Source organism: Nycticebus coucang, chromosome 3 (assembly GCF_027406575.1).
Source record: "Nycticebus coucang isolate mNycCou1 chromosome 3, mNycCou1.pri, whole genome shotgun sequence".
Classification (NCBI taxonomy): Eukaryota; Metazoa; Chordata; class Mammalia; order Primates; family Lorisidae; genus Nycticebus; species Nycticebus coucang.
This window is the reverse complement of record NC_069782.1, coordinates 125,589,346-125,607,249: the sequence shown is the minus strand read 5'-3', so window position 1 is coordinate 125,607,249 and position 17,904 is coordinate 125,589,346. Positions and strand designations below refer to the sequence as shown.

The 17,904-nt window shown below is 45.9% G+C and overlaps 1 protein-coding gene across 1 annotated transcript in view; it reads left to right on the top strand.

Annotated features, from left to right (window-relative positions):
• TLL2 (tolloid like 2) overlaps nt 1-17,904 on the top strand; it is a 148,010-nt gene that overhangs the window by 63,675 nt on the left and 66,431 nt on the right. The window contains exon 3 of the mRNA XM_053584534.1: nt 10,599-10,676. Coding sequence (XP_053440509.1) covers nt 10,599-10,676 — 78 coding nt within the window. The remainder of the gene's footprint in view (nt 1-10,598; nt 10,677-17,904) is intronic.

The following is a 17,904-nucleotide window of genomic DNA, read 5'->3' as shown; positions in this document are numbered from 1 at the left end:
CCCCACTGGGTGTTCTGGTGACCATCGCTCCTTTCAGGGAAAGAGTGGTGGCTCCTTTCTTGTCCGTCTTCCTCTCCCTCTATCGCTGTTCTCTTCTAAATGACACTAGAATGTGCTCTCACACTCTGCTAACAGTTTGGCCATTGGCTAAAACAGACAAGCTTATTCTGTCAGGTGAGGTCTGGCCAGTCCTTAATTTGGAGAGGCTGGGGTGCAGGAGGCTGGGGTCTGTGGGGTGCTTCACGTGGAGAAGGCAGGGAGCTCTGGTCTAGCCTTGGTACTGGCCAGAGCTTAGTACCACCCAGACACAGGAGGTTGGGAGCATCTAAAGAATAATCATCAGTAAGCCTATGGGTGCCAGACAATGTATTAGGCACTGCTTACAACCTAAAATATTATAACCTTATTATACCCATTTTTAAGGATGAGAAAATTGAGGCTCAGGGACATTAACTATCCTGCCAAAGATCACTCAGATCTAAAAGGCTATGACACCAAACTGGACCAGCCATTTCCCTTCTGTGTTCTACCCTGCCTGACTCCCTCTCATCTCCATTTGTTGAGACCCTTCCTATCCTTCAGGGCCACCTCCAGGAAGCCCTCCTGGACGTCCAGGTTGGGAGTGAGAGTCCTTCACCAGGTGGCTCTCACTGTTGTTTGTGCTTCGAGGCTCCTATGGGTGGGGCAGGGTCTGGTTCATGGCCGTGTCTTTCACGTGGCTCCGCCCATTGGGAAACTGATTTGATTGGTGGCAGGTGGTGAGCCCTGACCAGAGGAGGGCTGTGAGGGAAGCCAGTGGTTCTGAACTCAGCTGGAACTGAAGGAGCCCTTCTTCATGTCTGCAGCGGAGTACTTCCTATTCCCAGGAAGGACTTGCTCAGTCTTCAGGGACATCTGGTTTGATCCCTGCCTTGTGGGCTGAGAGCTCTGACAGCGCCTGTGTCTAGGGCAGCCACCTGGTGGGGTGGGGCTCCCCAAGGGAGGCAGAGAGTGGCCTTCCAGGGACAGCTTCCCTGGGAGCTCAGGCTCCCATTCATCCTCTGCCCTCTCCAGCTTTTCTTTTCTCCTCTCTTTCCCCCCTCTTCCTCAGAGGCCCTGCCCCTGTCTCCTAGGAACTTCAGACCTTAGTTTACACATGGCTCCCTGAGCCTTCAGGACTGTTCCTGAGATGTGTGCTCAGAGAGCCCTGTGAATCTGACCTTTTGTCTTCTAGCTGCCCAGGGAGCAAGAGACTGGGATTTTCACATTAGCTAATGATTATTAGGTTGGAATCTCTCACCCTGTGTCATAAAGGCTGTCAGTATAGTCAGATGGGTTTTGGCTGTGTGACTGTGAGTGGCTTATTTAAAGTTTTCTAAGCCTCACTTCTTCCCTGTGTAATAAAGCTAGTAATAATAACAGTCTCTCACTCATAGGACTGTGCTGAGAACTAAATGAGAAAATACGCGCCAGGCAGCAAGCACAGCCCTTGGCACAGGCAAAGTGCCCACTCAGCATCATTCGTTCTCTCAGTGAAGCTCCCGCCTGCATCTGAGTCTGGGCCGGTCGGCCCCGCTCTCCCAGGGATAACAGGACGGCTGCACATCACTTCCCTCGTCACTTGTCTTTTCTTATGGCCTATCCTTAATTAATTTTTTTAACTGTTATTTGATATTGCAAGTTACGGGTGAGTACCATATGGAGCAAGGTTTAAAGACACACCAGTTGCCATGGGAACGTTCCTTTCACTATCAATGGCTATCAATGGATTCTCAGCCTAAACTTGTTTGTTTTTTTTTAAAGTCTGATTTGTGATTATCATTAATGACTCTAAAACTGTTCTAAAATGTGAAAGTGCAGAATGGGATGAAACAGTAAGCCATAGGGACATGACATTTTATACCCAGAAGCATCACAAGTCACAGCCTTTTCTGGACAAGGGAAGCTTGGATTTCCCTGACCTTGACTGGACAAGGGAAGGTTGGATCTTGGAACAGCCCCCCCAGCACCCTCTGAGAGAACAGGCCCTCTCTCTTTCCCTCCCGTGAGCTTTCTTCTCTTCTGTCTTGTCAAGGTGTAGACTCATTATTTTGTTCTTTCTGTGATCAGAGCAGAAAAACAGGGAAAAAAAGGTTGGATTACAACTTTTCCACATGCATAAACATAACTGTGTTTCTTTCCTATCAGAAAAAGTGTTCCTTGGCAACTGTGTGTGTGCACGTATACACACACATGTGTACACTACAAAGCACAGAGTGCATGCTCTTAGGCAAAACGTATGCTGTAATCTAGTTCTTCCTTTAAAAAGTCCTTTCATTTCCTGATTACAAAAGTAACAGGTTGAACAAAATGTGAAAATTACCAAAAAGTGTAGAAGAAAATTAAATTCACCAAGTGGCCAAAGATAATCACAATGGACATTGAAGGTATTTCCATCCAGTATTTTTCCCCTTGTTTTTGGCATATGCGTTTTAGGAAAAGATGGAATCATAGTAGATTCTGTTGGAATCATACTGGGTGCTATTTCCTAACCTGTTTTTTTACTTACAATATGAAGACCTTCCCACTTAGTAAACTTTCTTCTAAAACAGTTTGAAAGGCTACATAGTGTTCCATTATACCATAATTTATTTTACTACCACTCCCATTGGGGGTGTGGTCGCTGGTCTTTTTTATTATAAGAAATGTTGAGATGAACATCGGATTACATTTGTCTTCATTGCCATTTGATTCCTTAGTACACTAGAAATCATATTATTGCCTATTATAAAAGATTTTGGCAAATCTTGGGAAATTCCCTCATACCGAGTTACCAGTTTATGGTGCTCCTCCACCAGAAGTGTATAAGAATTTCCCTTTTGAACCTGCCACCTCTGGCATTTTTTTTTTATTTATTTTTTTTTTTGTAGAGACAGAGTCTCACTTTATCGCCCTTCAGTAGGGTGCCGTGGGGTCACAGAGCTCACAGCAACCTCCAACTCCTGGGCTTAGGTGATTCTCCCGCCTCAGCCTCCCGAGTAGCTGGGACTACAGGTGCCCACCACAACGCCCGGCTATTTTTTTGTTGCAGTTTGGCTGGGGCCGGGCTTGGACCCGCCACCCTCAGTATATGGGGCCGGCGCCCTGCTCACTGAGCCACAGGCACCGCCCTTTTTTTTAATTTTTTAATTTTTTTTGATGTTTTGCAGTTTTTGGCCAGGGCTGTGTTTGAACCTGCCACCTCTGGCATATGGGGCCGGTGCCCTACTCCTTTGAGCCACAGGCGCCACACCTTCTGGGGGCAAGACATGATTGCGAGAGGGACTTTACCTAACAAACGCAATCAGTGTAACCTGGCTTATTGTACCCTCAATGAATCCCCAACAATAAAAAAAAAAAAAAAAAAAAGAATTTCCCTTTTATTATACACTCACCAATATTAACTCATTTCACAAACAAAATCTGGCAATGATCTTTTAACTCATTTCCCCTCTCCCTTGTGTAGCACTTGGAATTTGGCACAGATACAAAAGTTACTTGGCATTGAATTGCTTAAGATTACACACTGATTACCGTAGTGATTGCCTCGTCCATTCCTGGATTATCCTTTTAAAGGGGTCTTGCCTGTTTATGTTTTATTTTTCTAAAGAATAATTGAAACCTCAGCTGAGTGTTGTGTTTTGCGGGTAGCTTCCTGACAGAATCTGCAGGTTTTCGTACCTGGGGTGCTTGCTCAGGCCATACCTGTACAGGTCTAGGGTAGAAGGCAGTTTCTGGATCACATAGGCCCACCTTGGAATTCGAATTCAATCACTGACCAGCTGGGTGACCCTGGAAAACTTATTCATGAATCTTAGCATCTGCCTGTGTAAAGGAGGAATGATATTACTTATTCATAAGATTGCCGTGCATGTTACATGTGACCAAGGGCCCAGCAGACATGGTTGTGAGGGTGAGATTCAAGGCCCCCCCCCGCCACGCCCAGTGAGCTAGCCCCTAGCTGGCCTTGCATCCCTCTCAGGCGACAGCTCCTGCCACACCTGTGCTCTGCCCCAGCTCCAGCCACGCTGGAGTTTTATTTTCCTTCCTCAGGACTTCTTTACTTGCAATTTTGGTTTGTCTGGCTTTTGCTAGAATATTTTCCCCAGTTGGATGTATACCTCTCATCACTTAGCTAAAATGTCACCAAGTCAAGAGAGACCGTTATGAGCTTTCATCCCCCACTGCTCTGTCATAAAACTGTTTAACTTTCTTCAAAGTGGTTAATCCATCCACAAAATGATCTCACTGTTCATTTTTATCCTCTCCCTTAGAGCACAGGCACTGCGAAGCCAGGCCTTCAGCACAGTGCAGCCCAGAGCAGGTGTTTGACCAAGAGTTATGGAATGAACAGGCTAAGAATAAAGTGATTTTGACGATCTGGTGATGAGGATTATTATTTTTTTCTTTTTTCTAGAGTCAAGCAAAGTGGTTTTATGCTAGATTTGTCTCATTTGGGTCAAAGCTGTAAATACAGTATGTAAAAGTCAGTAAACCTGGTAGGTGAGGTTCCCCTTGCAGGATTCATTTAGCACGTGATAGACATGAAGGGCTCTGACACTAGACTGATCTAGAGAAAATCTCAACTTCTTCACCCAATAGCTGTGCATCCTGTGATGTCTTAACTGCGCTAGGCCTCAGTTACCCTGCATGTAAACTGGATTCCCAACTCTCAGAGGGTTAGCTTGATGACTAAATAGAGAACATATCTGAAGTACCTGTAACCAGCTGGCATTTACAGTTAAATGTGAGCAGTTAAATGATGGTTGCTAGTCTTGTGTTCAAGGAAACCAAGAATCAAGTAATGTTAGGCTTTAAGAATGAGGAATGGGGGCGGCGCCTGTGGCTCAGTCAGTAAGGCGCCAGCCGCATATACCGAGGGTGGCGGGTTCAAACCCGGCCCCGGCCAAACTGCAACCAAAAAATAGCCGGGCGTTGTGGCGGGCGCCTGTAGCCCCAGCTACTCGGGAGGCTGAGGCAAGAGAATCGCTTAAGCCCAGGAGTTGGAGGTTGCTGTGAGCTGTGTGAGGCCACGGCACTCTAGCGAGGGCCATAAAGTGAGACTCTGTCTCTACAAAAAAAAAAAAAAAGAATGAGGAATGGAAGGAATACTTAATATAAAGTTTTGTTTATGAATTATAACCAACTATTAATTCATATCGGGGAGTATTGATCTATGGCACAAAGCTCTGTTCTCTTGGGCTTTGGAAGAGCCCTTTTCCTTCTGCCTAGATGTCTTTGGGTGTATACAGTTAATGTTTCATGAATTATAGTGGAGGGGCGTTGTGTGTACATCAATGTCTCATATGATGCATATAATTAAGGCACTTTTTGTCAAGAGCGGAAGAAAATTGGGCTTTTCTAAAGAAAAACAGCTTGCTCCCAAAGTTGCTAACAGATTGCTTCTTAATTGAACTTGGGAGGTGAATTATATGGTGAATTAGAAAAAAGAACAACTCTGAATTTAGTGAATTGTTCCATAAAGGAAACTGTGGGATTGAATTGCAAATGCTGGATAGAAACATTTCAGCCGGGCCCCAGGCGGCATGGGCGCTGACCTCGGCTGTGTTTCAGTGAGAGCTGAAACAGCCCCGGAGCTCTCTTTTCAAGGCCTGGAGGGCATTCTTTCCCAGAGACCAGCTGTAAGCCTGGGTTTCTTATGCAAAGGAGGTGTTTGAATAAACCTCTGTGACTAATGAAATCTACAAGGTCTTTGCATAGCCTCCCTCTGAAGAGGTAATTAAGCAAAGATCAAATATGGGGACATTTATGTATTTTTTTAAACTTTTTTTTGTCTTATAATCACACCCAAGGAAAAATTTATCCCCATAGCCTGAGATTTCTCCTCTCCTGGCCCCAGTCTTTGTCGGCACGGGCTGTTTCTCTCTTCTTTGTTCTATGATGCCTACAGCTGCAGGAAGAGGCAGAGGCACACCTGTCTCTGTTTGCCAGCCTTTTACTGAAACAGGGAAACACTTCGCATCAATTTAGACGCGAGAAACGACTTTTCTCAGTGTTTGTTGTGTCTGCCTCCCCCTCCACGTCCTCCATTCGTGGTGAGTTTGGGAGGAGAGAGCTGGGTGGTAAGAACACGGCCTGAGAGGAGGCTTGTTCCTCTTTCAGGGTTCTTTGAGTAGCGAATCTCAATCTTAGCTACACCTTAGAACCACCTGGGGAGTTTTTAAAACTCCCTGTGTCCAAGCTGTGGCCCAGACCAATTAATTAAGAACCTCTGGGGGTGGGACCCGGACATCAGTGTTGTTTTAAAGGCTTCCCTGGTCATTCAAAATAGATCTTAGTCAAGGTTGAGAGCCATAGTTCCAAGAATAGCTACCTCCCTCTCTCCATAAAAGCTGATAAAGACAAATTCTTTCAACAGTTAAGCTGAGTTAGAAATAATTGAGTTCTCTTTTTAAACACTGTCTACCTGGCTGATTTGTCCATCCCTCCCTCCCTCTCTCCCTCTTATGTGTTACTTAGTATCTTCCATGTGCCAAGCCCGGTGCTGGGTATTCACTGTTAGACAAAACTAGATTCCTTCTTTCAATATGCTAAAAGCTAAAAACTAGACCCTGATGGCTTCAGTTGGGTAAACAGGAGATCCCAGTGGCTCCTGGTGAGTGTAGAGAATGAGGCGTGGGGGCTGTGGGAGCACACGGAAGAAGGGCTTTTAACCCAGGAGCAAGGGCGTGCTTCCCAGAGGAAGTGGTGTCTCAGTGGACCCGCAAAGGACCAGTAGGATTTGGTGGGTATGGCTGAGGAAGGTGCATGAGTAAGAGGAAGCTGGAAAGCCAAGGCATTCTGGATAGCTTAGTGCCAGGGACAGATGGCATCGGGGGAGGTGGCAGGAGAGGAGGCCTCCCCTCAGTCCACTGGGAGGTAGAATTCATCCCAAGGGCAGTGGAGAGCCACGGAAGGGCTTTCACTAGGGCGGCAGCCAAACCACATTAATTCCAGGTACATCCGGGTCTCAACAGCTCTGGAAGCCTGAGATTTGCTGTTCTTCAAAACAAGACTGAACTTCTGCCTCTTACTGGTAAGGGCAGAGGAGGGACATGTGTTCTCAACTCCCAAGTCCACAGCTCAGAGGTCCTTTCACAAACATCCTGGAGGTCTTTTGGGAATCTCCAGCTTGTACCAGGCCCCTCTCTTGCTCTCGTTCTCTTTTTGGGGTCCGAAGCTGAGAAGGGGCACAGGAGTGGGGGTCTGACGGGATCCACCTGCAGCTGTCACCATTAACAGCCATCTCTGTACCATCAAGACAGGCAAGTCATTTCATCTCTTGGAGGCTTGTTTCCTTATTCATTAAACAGGGATGTTCGTGGGCCTTTTGTCATTGGGCGTTTGTGATCCTAAATTGCAAAACTCAAAGCAAGGGAAATTCTTAGCGCTGCTCGCAGCACGTGGTCAGTGCCATAATAGGCCTGTAGTAAACACTGATGCTTTTTCCCTCCATCTGCTGCGGGGCATCTGAGCGCATAGCAGAGCCTCCAGAGCCTTACTCCTATTGTACTTTTTTTTTTTTTTTTTTGGCCAGGGCTGGGTTTGAACCCACCACCTCCAGCATATGGGACCGGCGCCCTACTCCTTGAGCCACAGTAACCTCAAGCACCAGAGAGCCGAGAGAATCAGGAGTCCTCATCCTCCCTTCCTCCTCTGCCTGATTGAGAGATCTCAATCTCTCCCAGCCTTGGCTTCCTCCATCACAGCCCTCAGGGCACCTTGAACCTGGACTGTGCCCTGGTACCCTTATGGTCCTTGTTTTTTTTTTTTTCATGCTCCTGCATCCTTTTTGCAGGAACCAAGTAGGTCTAAACTCACCAAACCCCCATGCCGGGCTTCCAGTGCTTTATGGAAACTCATTTCAAATGGCAACTCCTGTCCACTACTGCCATCATCCACTGTCGTGTAAAACATCGGTACAGTTACCAAGCCCTTCCATGTCCTCCGGTTCCCATAAAGTTCACTCAGAATAAAAGCCAAAGTCCTGAAAATGGCCTGCAAGGCCCCCACAGACCCTCCAGGCCTCCTCTGCCCACTGACCTACCTTGCTGACTCCATCCCAGTCACACCCACCTCCTTACCCCAGGCACACTCCCACAGGGGCCTGTGCACCTGCTGTCCCCACAGTTCAGGATGCTCTTCTGCAGACACCCAGAGACTCCTCACACTCCCTGTCCCCATTGCCCTCATTCTTTTCTTTGTAGCACTTAATCAGCAGCTGACGTAAATATCCAGTGGCCTGTTTATCGTTTTCTCCCCTACCCTTCATCCGAATATAATTTACATGAGGTCAGGGTACAGTTTCTTCATTGTCGTATCCTGAACAACAGAAGCAGCATCTGGCCCAGAGCAGGTGTTGGATAAATATTTGTTGAATGAACAAATGCCTAAATAAACCCATTACCTCATTTGGTCCTCACAACAGCCCATTTGACAGATGAAAAGTGTGGACACCCGAGTTCTCAGAGGCACTTGCACAGCTGAGCGGAGGCTCAGAAGCTCAGGGCCGGGCTGGGCTCCTTGCCACGCCACAGGTGGCACATTCCTCTGTTGGGAAACGATTTCATACCATCAGGATTTCCCCCGACTTTTAGCTCTAGAGGAAATGATATCACAACTGGAAGAATACCCAGAAGGCTGGGAGCTGGCAGCAAACAGCCCAGCAGCTGCAGGGAATGTGTGAGTGGGTTCTGGCTTGGCCAGGAGGCAGCAGACCAGCGGGACTCAGGCACGGAGTCTCCCGTCTCTGCCTTGCCTTAGTGGACCTTCTCAACTGGAGGCTCGGCATCTGCAGCCACTGCTGACTGCTCAGTCACCGTCACACAGAGGGAGGGGGCTGCCTGTGTGTCTGGAGTTGGGATGCAGGACCACCTGGCTGTCTCCAGGATTGTCTGGGCCCAGAGTGGGTTCCATGTCAGGGAGCACGGGTGCTATGTACACCTTGGTTGAGCAGTGCTGGAGGCTGTTGGCTGTGGGTACAGAGAAGATCGTAGGGTTTCTGACCAGGAAATCTGTCCTGGGCCCAGGGCACCCCTGGGCGAATCATTTTGTGCCTCAGTTTTCTTCTCTGGAAAATGGGGTTACAGTGCAGCTGCCACAGAGTGCTCCCATCGGGGTCAAAGGGGATACTGGGGATTGGTCTGTAAGCTGCAAGCTTCCAGACAAACGCAAGAAATTTTTTTTTGTTTGTTTGTGAAGAGATTGTTTTTTTGGTTGCTCTGATGTAGCTTTACAGTCTTTGTCCTCAAGTCTGTTCCCTGGTGTCACTACCACCCAGTTCCTTAAACCCCAAGGTCCCTGTCAGTCCTCACATGGAATCCACTAGCCCTCTGCCTGCTCCCAAATCCCTAACAGGACAGGTCCCAGAACCTCTGTTGCAGTGTGTGGTCCATGACACCACTGTCTGTCTTGTGGACCCTTGCAGGGCTCCTAACTCATTACCTGCCTGTACCCCAGAGCACTCCTGGTAAAACACAAATAAAAACATGCCCCTCTTCTGTTTTAAACCCTCGTGACAAAGAGAATAAAGTCAAAGGACAGAGCCTGGGTGGCAAGGCCCTATGGACCTGGCCTCCCTCCCTGGTCAGTATCCCCTCCACATGGTGGGTGCAGTCCAGGTCCAGGCTCTTTCCCCATCCCAGATCTCCACATGTGCCCCCATGAATCTTCCTGACTTTCAGATCTGACCCCCAACACCACCTCCCCAAGGACTCCCCTCCAACTACCAAGTAAGCATCGGCTCTAACCACAACTGAATTATTTGATGCTCTTCTTTGGAGCATTTTCCAACCTGTAATTATCTTATTCATTTGTTTTCTTACTTGCTGTTTATCGTGCAGCTCCCTATTTAGAATGGACACATCTTGAGGGCAGGAATCCATCTGTCTTGTTCCCTGCTGAATTCACAGTGCTTGGATTCAGCATGGCACATAATAGCTCAAACAAATATTTGGTGATCAACCATCTTTCTGATGGGGACATGTTAACGTGGTTTATTGACGCGGGACATATGTTAACGTGGTTTATTGATGCGGGCTGCTGGCATACGTGTACAGGCACCACTGTCCTTGGTGGACACATGTCTTAAGAGTCTAATTTATAAACACAGCAGTTTCTAAAAACAGGACTCACCCCAAGGGGAACCAGAAAGCCTGGAGAGTACCCTGGATCCCAAGACAGCAGCCACCAACCGCTCATGTGTTCAGCAGCAGTGCTGGTGCCATCTCCTTGCACTTTGCACCAGGTGTGCTCCAGACCTGGGGGGTCTTCTGTGCATTTGTCCTTTCTTATGCGGCTGACTAAAGAGTTGCCTGTTAACTTTGTAAGTTTGAGTCTGAGTGCCTTTAAGCGGATCAAAGACAGCATACTCTTATTCATTGTGAATGATGTGCGTGGTTATCAAAAGCAGGTTCACTTTTGCCCTTGCATCTAGAACAGTGCCCGGCATGTGGGAGATGCCCAGTAAACCTTTGCTGAACAATCTTCCTGATGCAGGGTGACTGTGATCATCAGGCGGCCAGGTGTGCACCCTCATCCCGTGGTCCTGGCGCAGGGAAGGCTGATGCATCCTCACCTGGCTTTCTTCTCTATTCCTTTAGGTGGGCTTGGAGAGCAGCCATCTGAGAGTTGGCCAAACACCACAGCCACCAACACCAGTGCTGAGGAAGCTCGAAAGGGTAATATGAGGCTCCAGCAGGTCTTTGGGTACCTTTTTTTGTGTGTGTGGAAAAATATATATAACATAGACTTACCATTTAACCATTTTAAAGTGTACCATTTAGAGGCAGTAGGTGCATTCACAACATTGTGTAACGCTCACCCCTATCTAGTCCCAGCAGCTTTTTTATCACCCCCAAAGGAAACCCTGCACCCCTTCTGCAGTCACTCCCACTTTCACCTTCCCCAGTCCCCGGCCTTGGAGAGTTCTTGTTGAACCTTTTCCTAATTAGAAGCTGAAACAGACTAGAAGCATTGTTTTCTGAGGACACAGCAGAAGTGTTTTTTCTGTCGAGTGGGTCTGGCTGGCTGAGAGATGGAGAGATGGAAGGGTGGCATTTGGGGGTCAGGGACTGTATGGGCCTCAGATCAATTCCAGTCTTGTGGCTGGGCATTCCTCTTTAGTGAGTGGCTTATGAGTTAAGCTCCTCAAGGCCTGAGAGGGGGGATGACAAGGTTTGGGTAACTGGGTGTCTGAAAGGAAGATAAACCTTGCGTGAGTGTAGACTAGAGCCCCTGTGGGCTCTTGGGAGCACTGGGGACAGGTGTGGGGCTGGTTGCTTGAGGGCAGGGGGCATCTATCAGCCTGGAGCCTGCCTAGAAGCACCACCCCAGCCCATGTGCACACAGACGCTCTGACGTGGCTGTGGTCTGCCAGGTCTTGGAGTTTCTAGCCTGGAGATCACAGGAAGCATCTCGTGTTTTGGAGAGGTTTTCGTGGTCAGAAATGGTGTTGGAGGAGAGAGGCAGCTGCACTTCTTTCTGGCCTGCTCCCTGCAGGGACCAGGACTCGGCAGTCTGCAGCAGCATTTCTTCTGCATGAACTTACTGCAGAGCAACAGGAATCCTTTCTAAATGCCAGAATCCCTGTGTTTCAGGGACATCTACATAGGGATGAAATAGAAATCATTCTTTATGTTTTTGCTTCCATGCTATTTTATATTTTTACAGACACATGACATATATATAATTTTACACAAATATATAAATGTGATGTTATCTTACACTTTACTTTTTTTAGTTTTGTCTTTTTTCCCCCTTTCCCTTTAATTTGGCTGCCTCCTTTGGTTCCTTTTCTCCACTTATCACCTCTCTACTCTTTCCACGGTAAGCGTGCTAATGACTTTGTGTGCACCCTTCGTATTTTCTGCCATGCACGTATGCTGACATATACACTTATGCAGAGATATATGTATTTAAGCATACATACAGACGTAAATAGAGATAAAAGCTTTGTCATTGTTTTTAAAAAGGATCATATCCCATGCATGTTTTTAAGGCATCGTGCTTTCTCAGCAATACTCCATCTGAAATCCCTCCAAGGCACTTGTTATAACTTAAATTTATTCTTCCAAATAGTTGGAAAATATTCCTGATATGGCTGGACCATAATTCTTTAGGCGTTCTCTTAACAATTATTATTCACTTCAATTCAAGCTTTTGCCATCACAAACAATGCCTGCAGTAAACATTCCTGAATATGTAATATATTCTTACACACTTAGTGTATATATTTTTTTTCTTTTTTTCTTTTTTTTTTTGAGATAGAGTGTCAGTCTGTTGGCCAGGCTAGTGGCTTTGGTATCATCATAGCTCACAGCAACCTCAAATTTTTGGGCTCAGGTGATCCTCCTGCCTTAGTCTCCCAAGTAGCAGCCACATACCACTGCCCCCAGCTAGTTTCCTATTTATAATAGAGATGGGGTTGCTCTCTTGCTCAGGCTGGTTTCAAACTTCTGAGTTCAAGCAGTCCTCCTGCCTTGGCCTACCAGAGTGCTAGGATCACAGGGGTAAGACACTATGCCCTATCTTAGTATGTTTTTAGTAGACATACATTTCCATAGCAACTTATAAGCATACCCCTTTCTCCATATCCTCACTAGCAATGGATATTATCAGTGTTTTTAACAAGGAAGCAATAGCTCATTATTACCTAATTTGTATTTCTCTGACTACTGGTGTCTTTGAACATCTTTTCCCACGTTTGTTGGCGGTTTGGGTGTGTGTTTCTGGAACTGGCCACTCATATACTCCGCCCAATAAAATTGTCAAAGTTTTTGATATTTACTAGTATGTTGGGTATAAAATGACCCAATCGTAAACTTGGACTGTGAGACACAACTTGGATTTGAATCCCAGTTCAACCACTCAGTAGCTATGACTGGGTAAGTTATCTTATTCTCATATGAGGTGTAGAGAGAATTAAAAATAGTATTTATGTATAGTGCATAGCTAGGTATCTGGAATTTCAAAGTTCCTCAGTGAATGCAGCTCTTTCATGTAATCCTTCCCACCCCATCTCCAAGAATTATATTCTCCAATACGGAAAGCGCATCATCTACCTCTGGACTGAGATTCTACAGCTGTTCAACAGCTGCACCAGAAACACAATTACAGAGGACAGGAAGGAATAAGGCTGCTGCAGCTCATTACAGTTTTGCCTCTACTTGGGTTGTGCACAGTAACCACACGGCGACAAGATTCTTCTTGGGCTCTGTAGGGAGGATGATGATCGCACTCACCCACTGCTCTGAAGCTGGCTAACACCACAGTCTACAGCCCCTCAAATGACTGGTTTGTTTAAAGAGGAAAATGAATGCCACATGGAGACAGATCTCTCCAGTTCGTATTACAGCAGCAGAGAAGGGGGTCCAGAGCGGTCCTGAGGATGGAGGAGACCCTGAGGTGGGGTGAAGGCAGGCTTTTCTAGCATGTCCTTCCATCCTTCTTCACCCATCCCATCAGGACACTGTCGAGTGCCAGCTGGGAGGGCCTCTTATTTTTGCTTGAATTAAAGATAAGACAAGTATGTCAATCTCAGATTCCTCTTTAATCACAACTCGCAACCCCACCCCGCCCCCAGCCTGCTGGTTTCGCAGCAGGTTTATTTCCTGGCTTTATGTGGTTCCCCTCAGCCCTGATGGTGGGGATTTGTACCTCCAACTTTGGGGAGGGGTGAACTGCTGAAATTCTCACTCAGCATCCTCCCTGCAGACCTTTCAGTCAGAAGGGTCTCCCCCTCTGCCCAGAGGAGAGCACAGCATGCATTTCAGGGTTGATAATGGGATTGATGAAATGGAGTGTGCAACTGCTCCGTGGATGAAGCCGTGACGTTTTGATAGAGCCTGATTTCCAGAACCACATTTATAAAAGAGAATGGACCTTTCATTTTTGGTAACAGCCACCAAGGGCTTTGTGCTGAAGCAAATAATAATGGAATCTGGTTGAACTAGAGAACAGGTATCCCCAAAAGGCTGGGTGCAAAACACCACTCAATGCTGCAATCCCTGATGTCACTGTGTCAGCACACCGGGGTGTAAACACTGAGCCCAATGGATTTCAGGCCCTCCTTTTAACCTGTTCCAAACACAGACCTCCATGGCTATTGCAATGGCTCACATTGAGCCCTCATTCACCACAGGCTTTGACAGTCATTCCCTGTCATGGTTCATGCACAGCCATGCAACATGAAGTGATGCTTTGAGGGGCACATGGTTTGTCCAGAGCCATACAGGTAGCACATGGTAGCATTATCTTAAGCTGAAATCCCCCTGACCTCAAACCCCTTGATTTTTTTTTTTTTTTTAGAGACAGAGTCTTATTTTGTCGCCCTCGGTAGAGTGCTGTGGCATCACAGCTCACAGCAACCTCCAGCTCTTGGGCTTAGGCGATTTTCTTGCCTCAGCCTCCCGAGTAGCTGGGACTACAGGTGCTCACCATAACGCCTGGCTATTTTTTTGTTGCAGTTTGGCCAGGGCCAGGTTCGAACCTGCCACCCTCTGTATATCCCTAATCAGGTCAGCCCTAATCACTGACCCACAGGTGCTGCCCCAAACCCCTTGATCTTAACCTTTGTGCTCTATCAGTGGTTCCCAAACTTCACTGAGCTTTGTAATCACCTGGGGACCTTTAGAAACATCAGGTGCTTTGACTTCATTCTAAGGCCAATTTAATTGCAATCTCTGGGCAGATGCAGACACCAGAATGTTGCAAAAGCTCCCCAGGTGATTCTAATGTGCAGCCAGGTTTGAGAAGCAGCTTGAAGAATAATCTAGTCTCCCCCCTTTTATTAAGGGGCTGCTCTTAAATCTTTCAGGATTGCCGCAAGGAGGGTGCAAATTCATCCCTCATCCTCGGGGTGAGGGTTAGGCAGATGGCTGGACTGTTGGGGTGTTTACTTCCAGTGTGGGAGAGACCAGTTGCCTAATCTAAAAATTGCACTTCCTTGCTTGAGAAGGTTGGGTCAGGCCTGGTTCTGTTTATGACATGGCTGTGCCTTCAGCTGGAAATGGGAGATCGAATAGCAGCGGCTGCTTTGCTGTCTCGGAGGGGACAGGGCCTGCTCCCAGAGCCAGAGAATTTAAATGGGCTTCCTCCCACCCCACCCCACCCCCAGCGTGTTAAATCCTGTCAGACGCCCCTGAGCTCCTCTTCAAATGCAGGACTGTTGGCCATAATAAATAATTACATCTTTCTACTTGGACTCTGATTCCAGATAGTAGTAATCCAAGAAAATCCAATAATGACAGTTGCATTAAGATCCTTCTTCCAGGCTAAGCAGAACATCTGTTTAGACATATTTTTAATCGGCAAATGCTTCCTGTGTTGCGTCCTCAGCAAATTAAATTTCTCACTGGACTGAAGGGGAAGCTGTCATTCAATAACCCATCTCTGGAAATTACACCCCAGTCTCTTTCCAGGTGCACTTAACATTTTCCCATGCTGACTTGGCTGCGTACACCTGGCCCTTACAATACCAGGTCACATGTGTACATAGCACAGCTTCTCTGAGAAACATGGGATGTCTTAGTGTTATTCCTTTGAACAGAGAAGTATTTTTGCCCATTCTCCAAAGAAGATTTGGTGGCAGAGAAAAATTAAGAGACTTGTTGAAAACCATATGGGACATAAATAACAAATTTCCACTTGCTACATCGCTGCCTGTGATTACTTAAGACTTGATGATTCTCAGGATGGAAATGTTACGGGCTTCAATGCTGCCAGCATTTTGGAGAGGTTTCCGCCACAGAATTATTCGGACTGTTGGGCTGTTTATTTTTAGAATAGCTCATCCCTTCTTTAATTCATTCATTCAAAACACAAAAATATTGAATGCTTTACTACCAGCCAGGGACTGTGCAGGGTAGGAGAATAGACTGGCAAACAAGCCAGCCACTTTTCCTGCCCTCACGGAGCTTCCAGTTTACTGGAACAATTCACATCTGAAATCCTGATGCAAGTTGTCATCTAGGGCTGGGATAGCAAAGTCAAATACCTGTGGTGGAGGCCAGGCAGGCTGTGTAAATGAGTGATGTGGGCTGGGTGGGACAGTGTGAAGCAGGAAAGAGACTCTGGCAAGCAGGAGCACACGTGTCCCAACTATGGGGAATAGGTGCTTTTAACTCCAGGGGATTGTACCATGACGGAAGATGGGCCTTCTCCTGCCAGATCTTTTCATTTTTAAAGAAAAACTAGAAAATCTGGACTCTTACGTAAAATCTCTTGATTTTTAATAGTTGGCTTCTAAAGCAAAATTAAAAAAAAAAAAAAAACATACTGTGGGCCAAAAAGTGTCTAGGCCAAACAAAACACATCTGTGGGCTGGGTTTATCTCAAGACTGCAAGTGTATGACTTCTGTTCTAGAAATCCTAGTAGTGAAAGAATTGTTATCAGCTTTAAAAATGTATTATATACCAACTTTTTGGGCCTGGCAGTATGACCAACTGAATGACTAGTGACCTCTTATACAAGTGTAAGAACACTGAAATTTCCCCCACCCCAAATTAAAAGTACAGGGTTGAGTTCAAAGGAAAGAAAGGAAATGGCCATGAGCAGAGGAGAATAAGGAGCATGCAGTCACAGAACTAAGCTGTGGGTGGTGGCAAGATGCAGGAGGGTGCTGAGACTGAACCTGGAGTTGACGAACTCAAGGCTGGGATTTTAAGGCCCATTTAATGCCCATCTAAGTATAGGACATGTGGCCTTGGTCCCAAGTGAGGCAGGAAGTAGAGACTAAGTTCCTGCATAAGTCGAATACCCTCAAAGGGGCTTGGAGGAGGGTAAGAAATCCTGCTTATCTTTCTTAGGCTTTAAGTGCGAGTAAAAATATCTTCTATGAGAAACCGAATCCCAAATCTTGTTCCTCATGCAGGTATGGATTCTCAAATTAGACTTCCTGTGTACCAAAATCCTAAACTGAGAAACACATAAAAATTGATCTGGGGCCCATAGAATCTCAAGAGCCCTAAAAGAAAAAGTAAACCAGGGTTATACCCATGATCTAAGGCATATGGGACTCCTATGGAAAGGAATAACCTCTCCTAAAAATGAAAATACTTGCAATACAAAAAGTCCATGAGGAAGAATCCACAGACACAATAAATTGGAGAATTGTTACCCCAAGATGTAGAAATAATAAAACAATCTGAAGGAGATTATAATAAATATTACTAAAATGAATAAAGAGCCAAAGGGAGTATCTGAAACTACAGTGTGGATAAAATAGGGCAATGTAAAAAAAGAGAAGGCAGATTTGAAAAAGCACTAAATAGGTCTTTTATAAATAGTAACTAGTTCATTGAAGCTGGAATGAGAGAAATAGTCTGTTGAACACACGAAAGAGAGAATAGGTGAAGTGGATAATAGATCTTAGGAAAGTATACAAATTTTACCACTGAAAAATAAAGAGACATAAACGTGGAAAAAGAAGAGATGTGGAGGATACAATGAAAATGTTCACTGTGCAGTCAATAGGAATTCTAGGAGATGGGAGAACTTCCGCAGAGGGACTGGGAAGGAGGCAAAAAATGGATAATAAATTAGAATTTTCCAAAATTGAAAGCAGACATGAAATTTCAAGAATCATACTGAGTTCCAAGCACTGAATTAAAACAAACGTCCATCTAGACAATTATAAATGATGCTGAGAAACATCAAAGATAATAAAAGAAGAAACATAGAACAAAATATGAAATAGACAATGGGTAAGGAAGTAGCCATTTAACTAAAAAGATACTTCCCACTGGTGAAAGTGAAGACCAGAAGCACTGAAGGAAAAATATTTGTCGACTTAGAACTCTAAACACTCCCAGCTAAACTTTGTTTCAAGAGTGAGGATGAAAGGTATTTACAGGTAAACACTGAGTTTATTATTATCATGAAAGAATGCCTGTGGCTCAGTCGGTAGG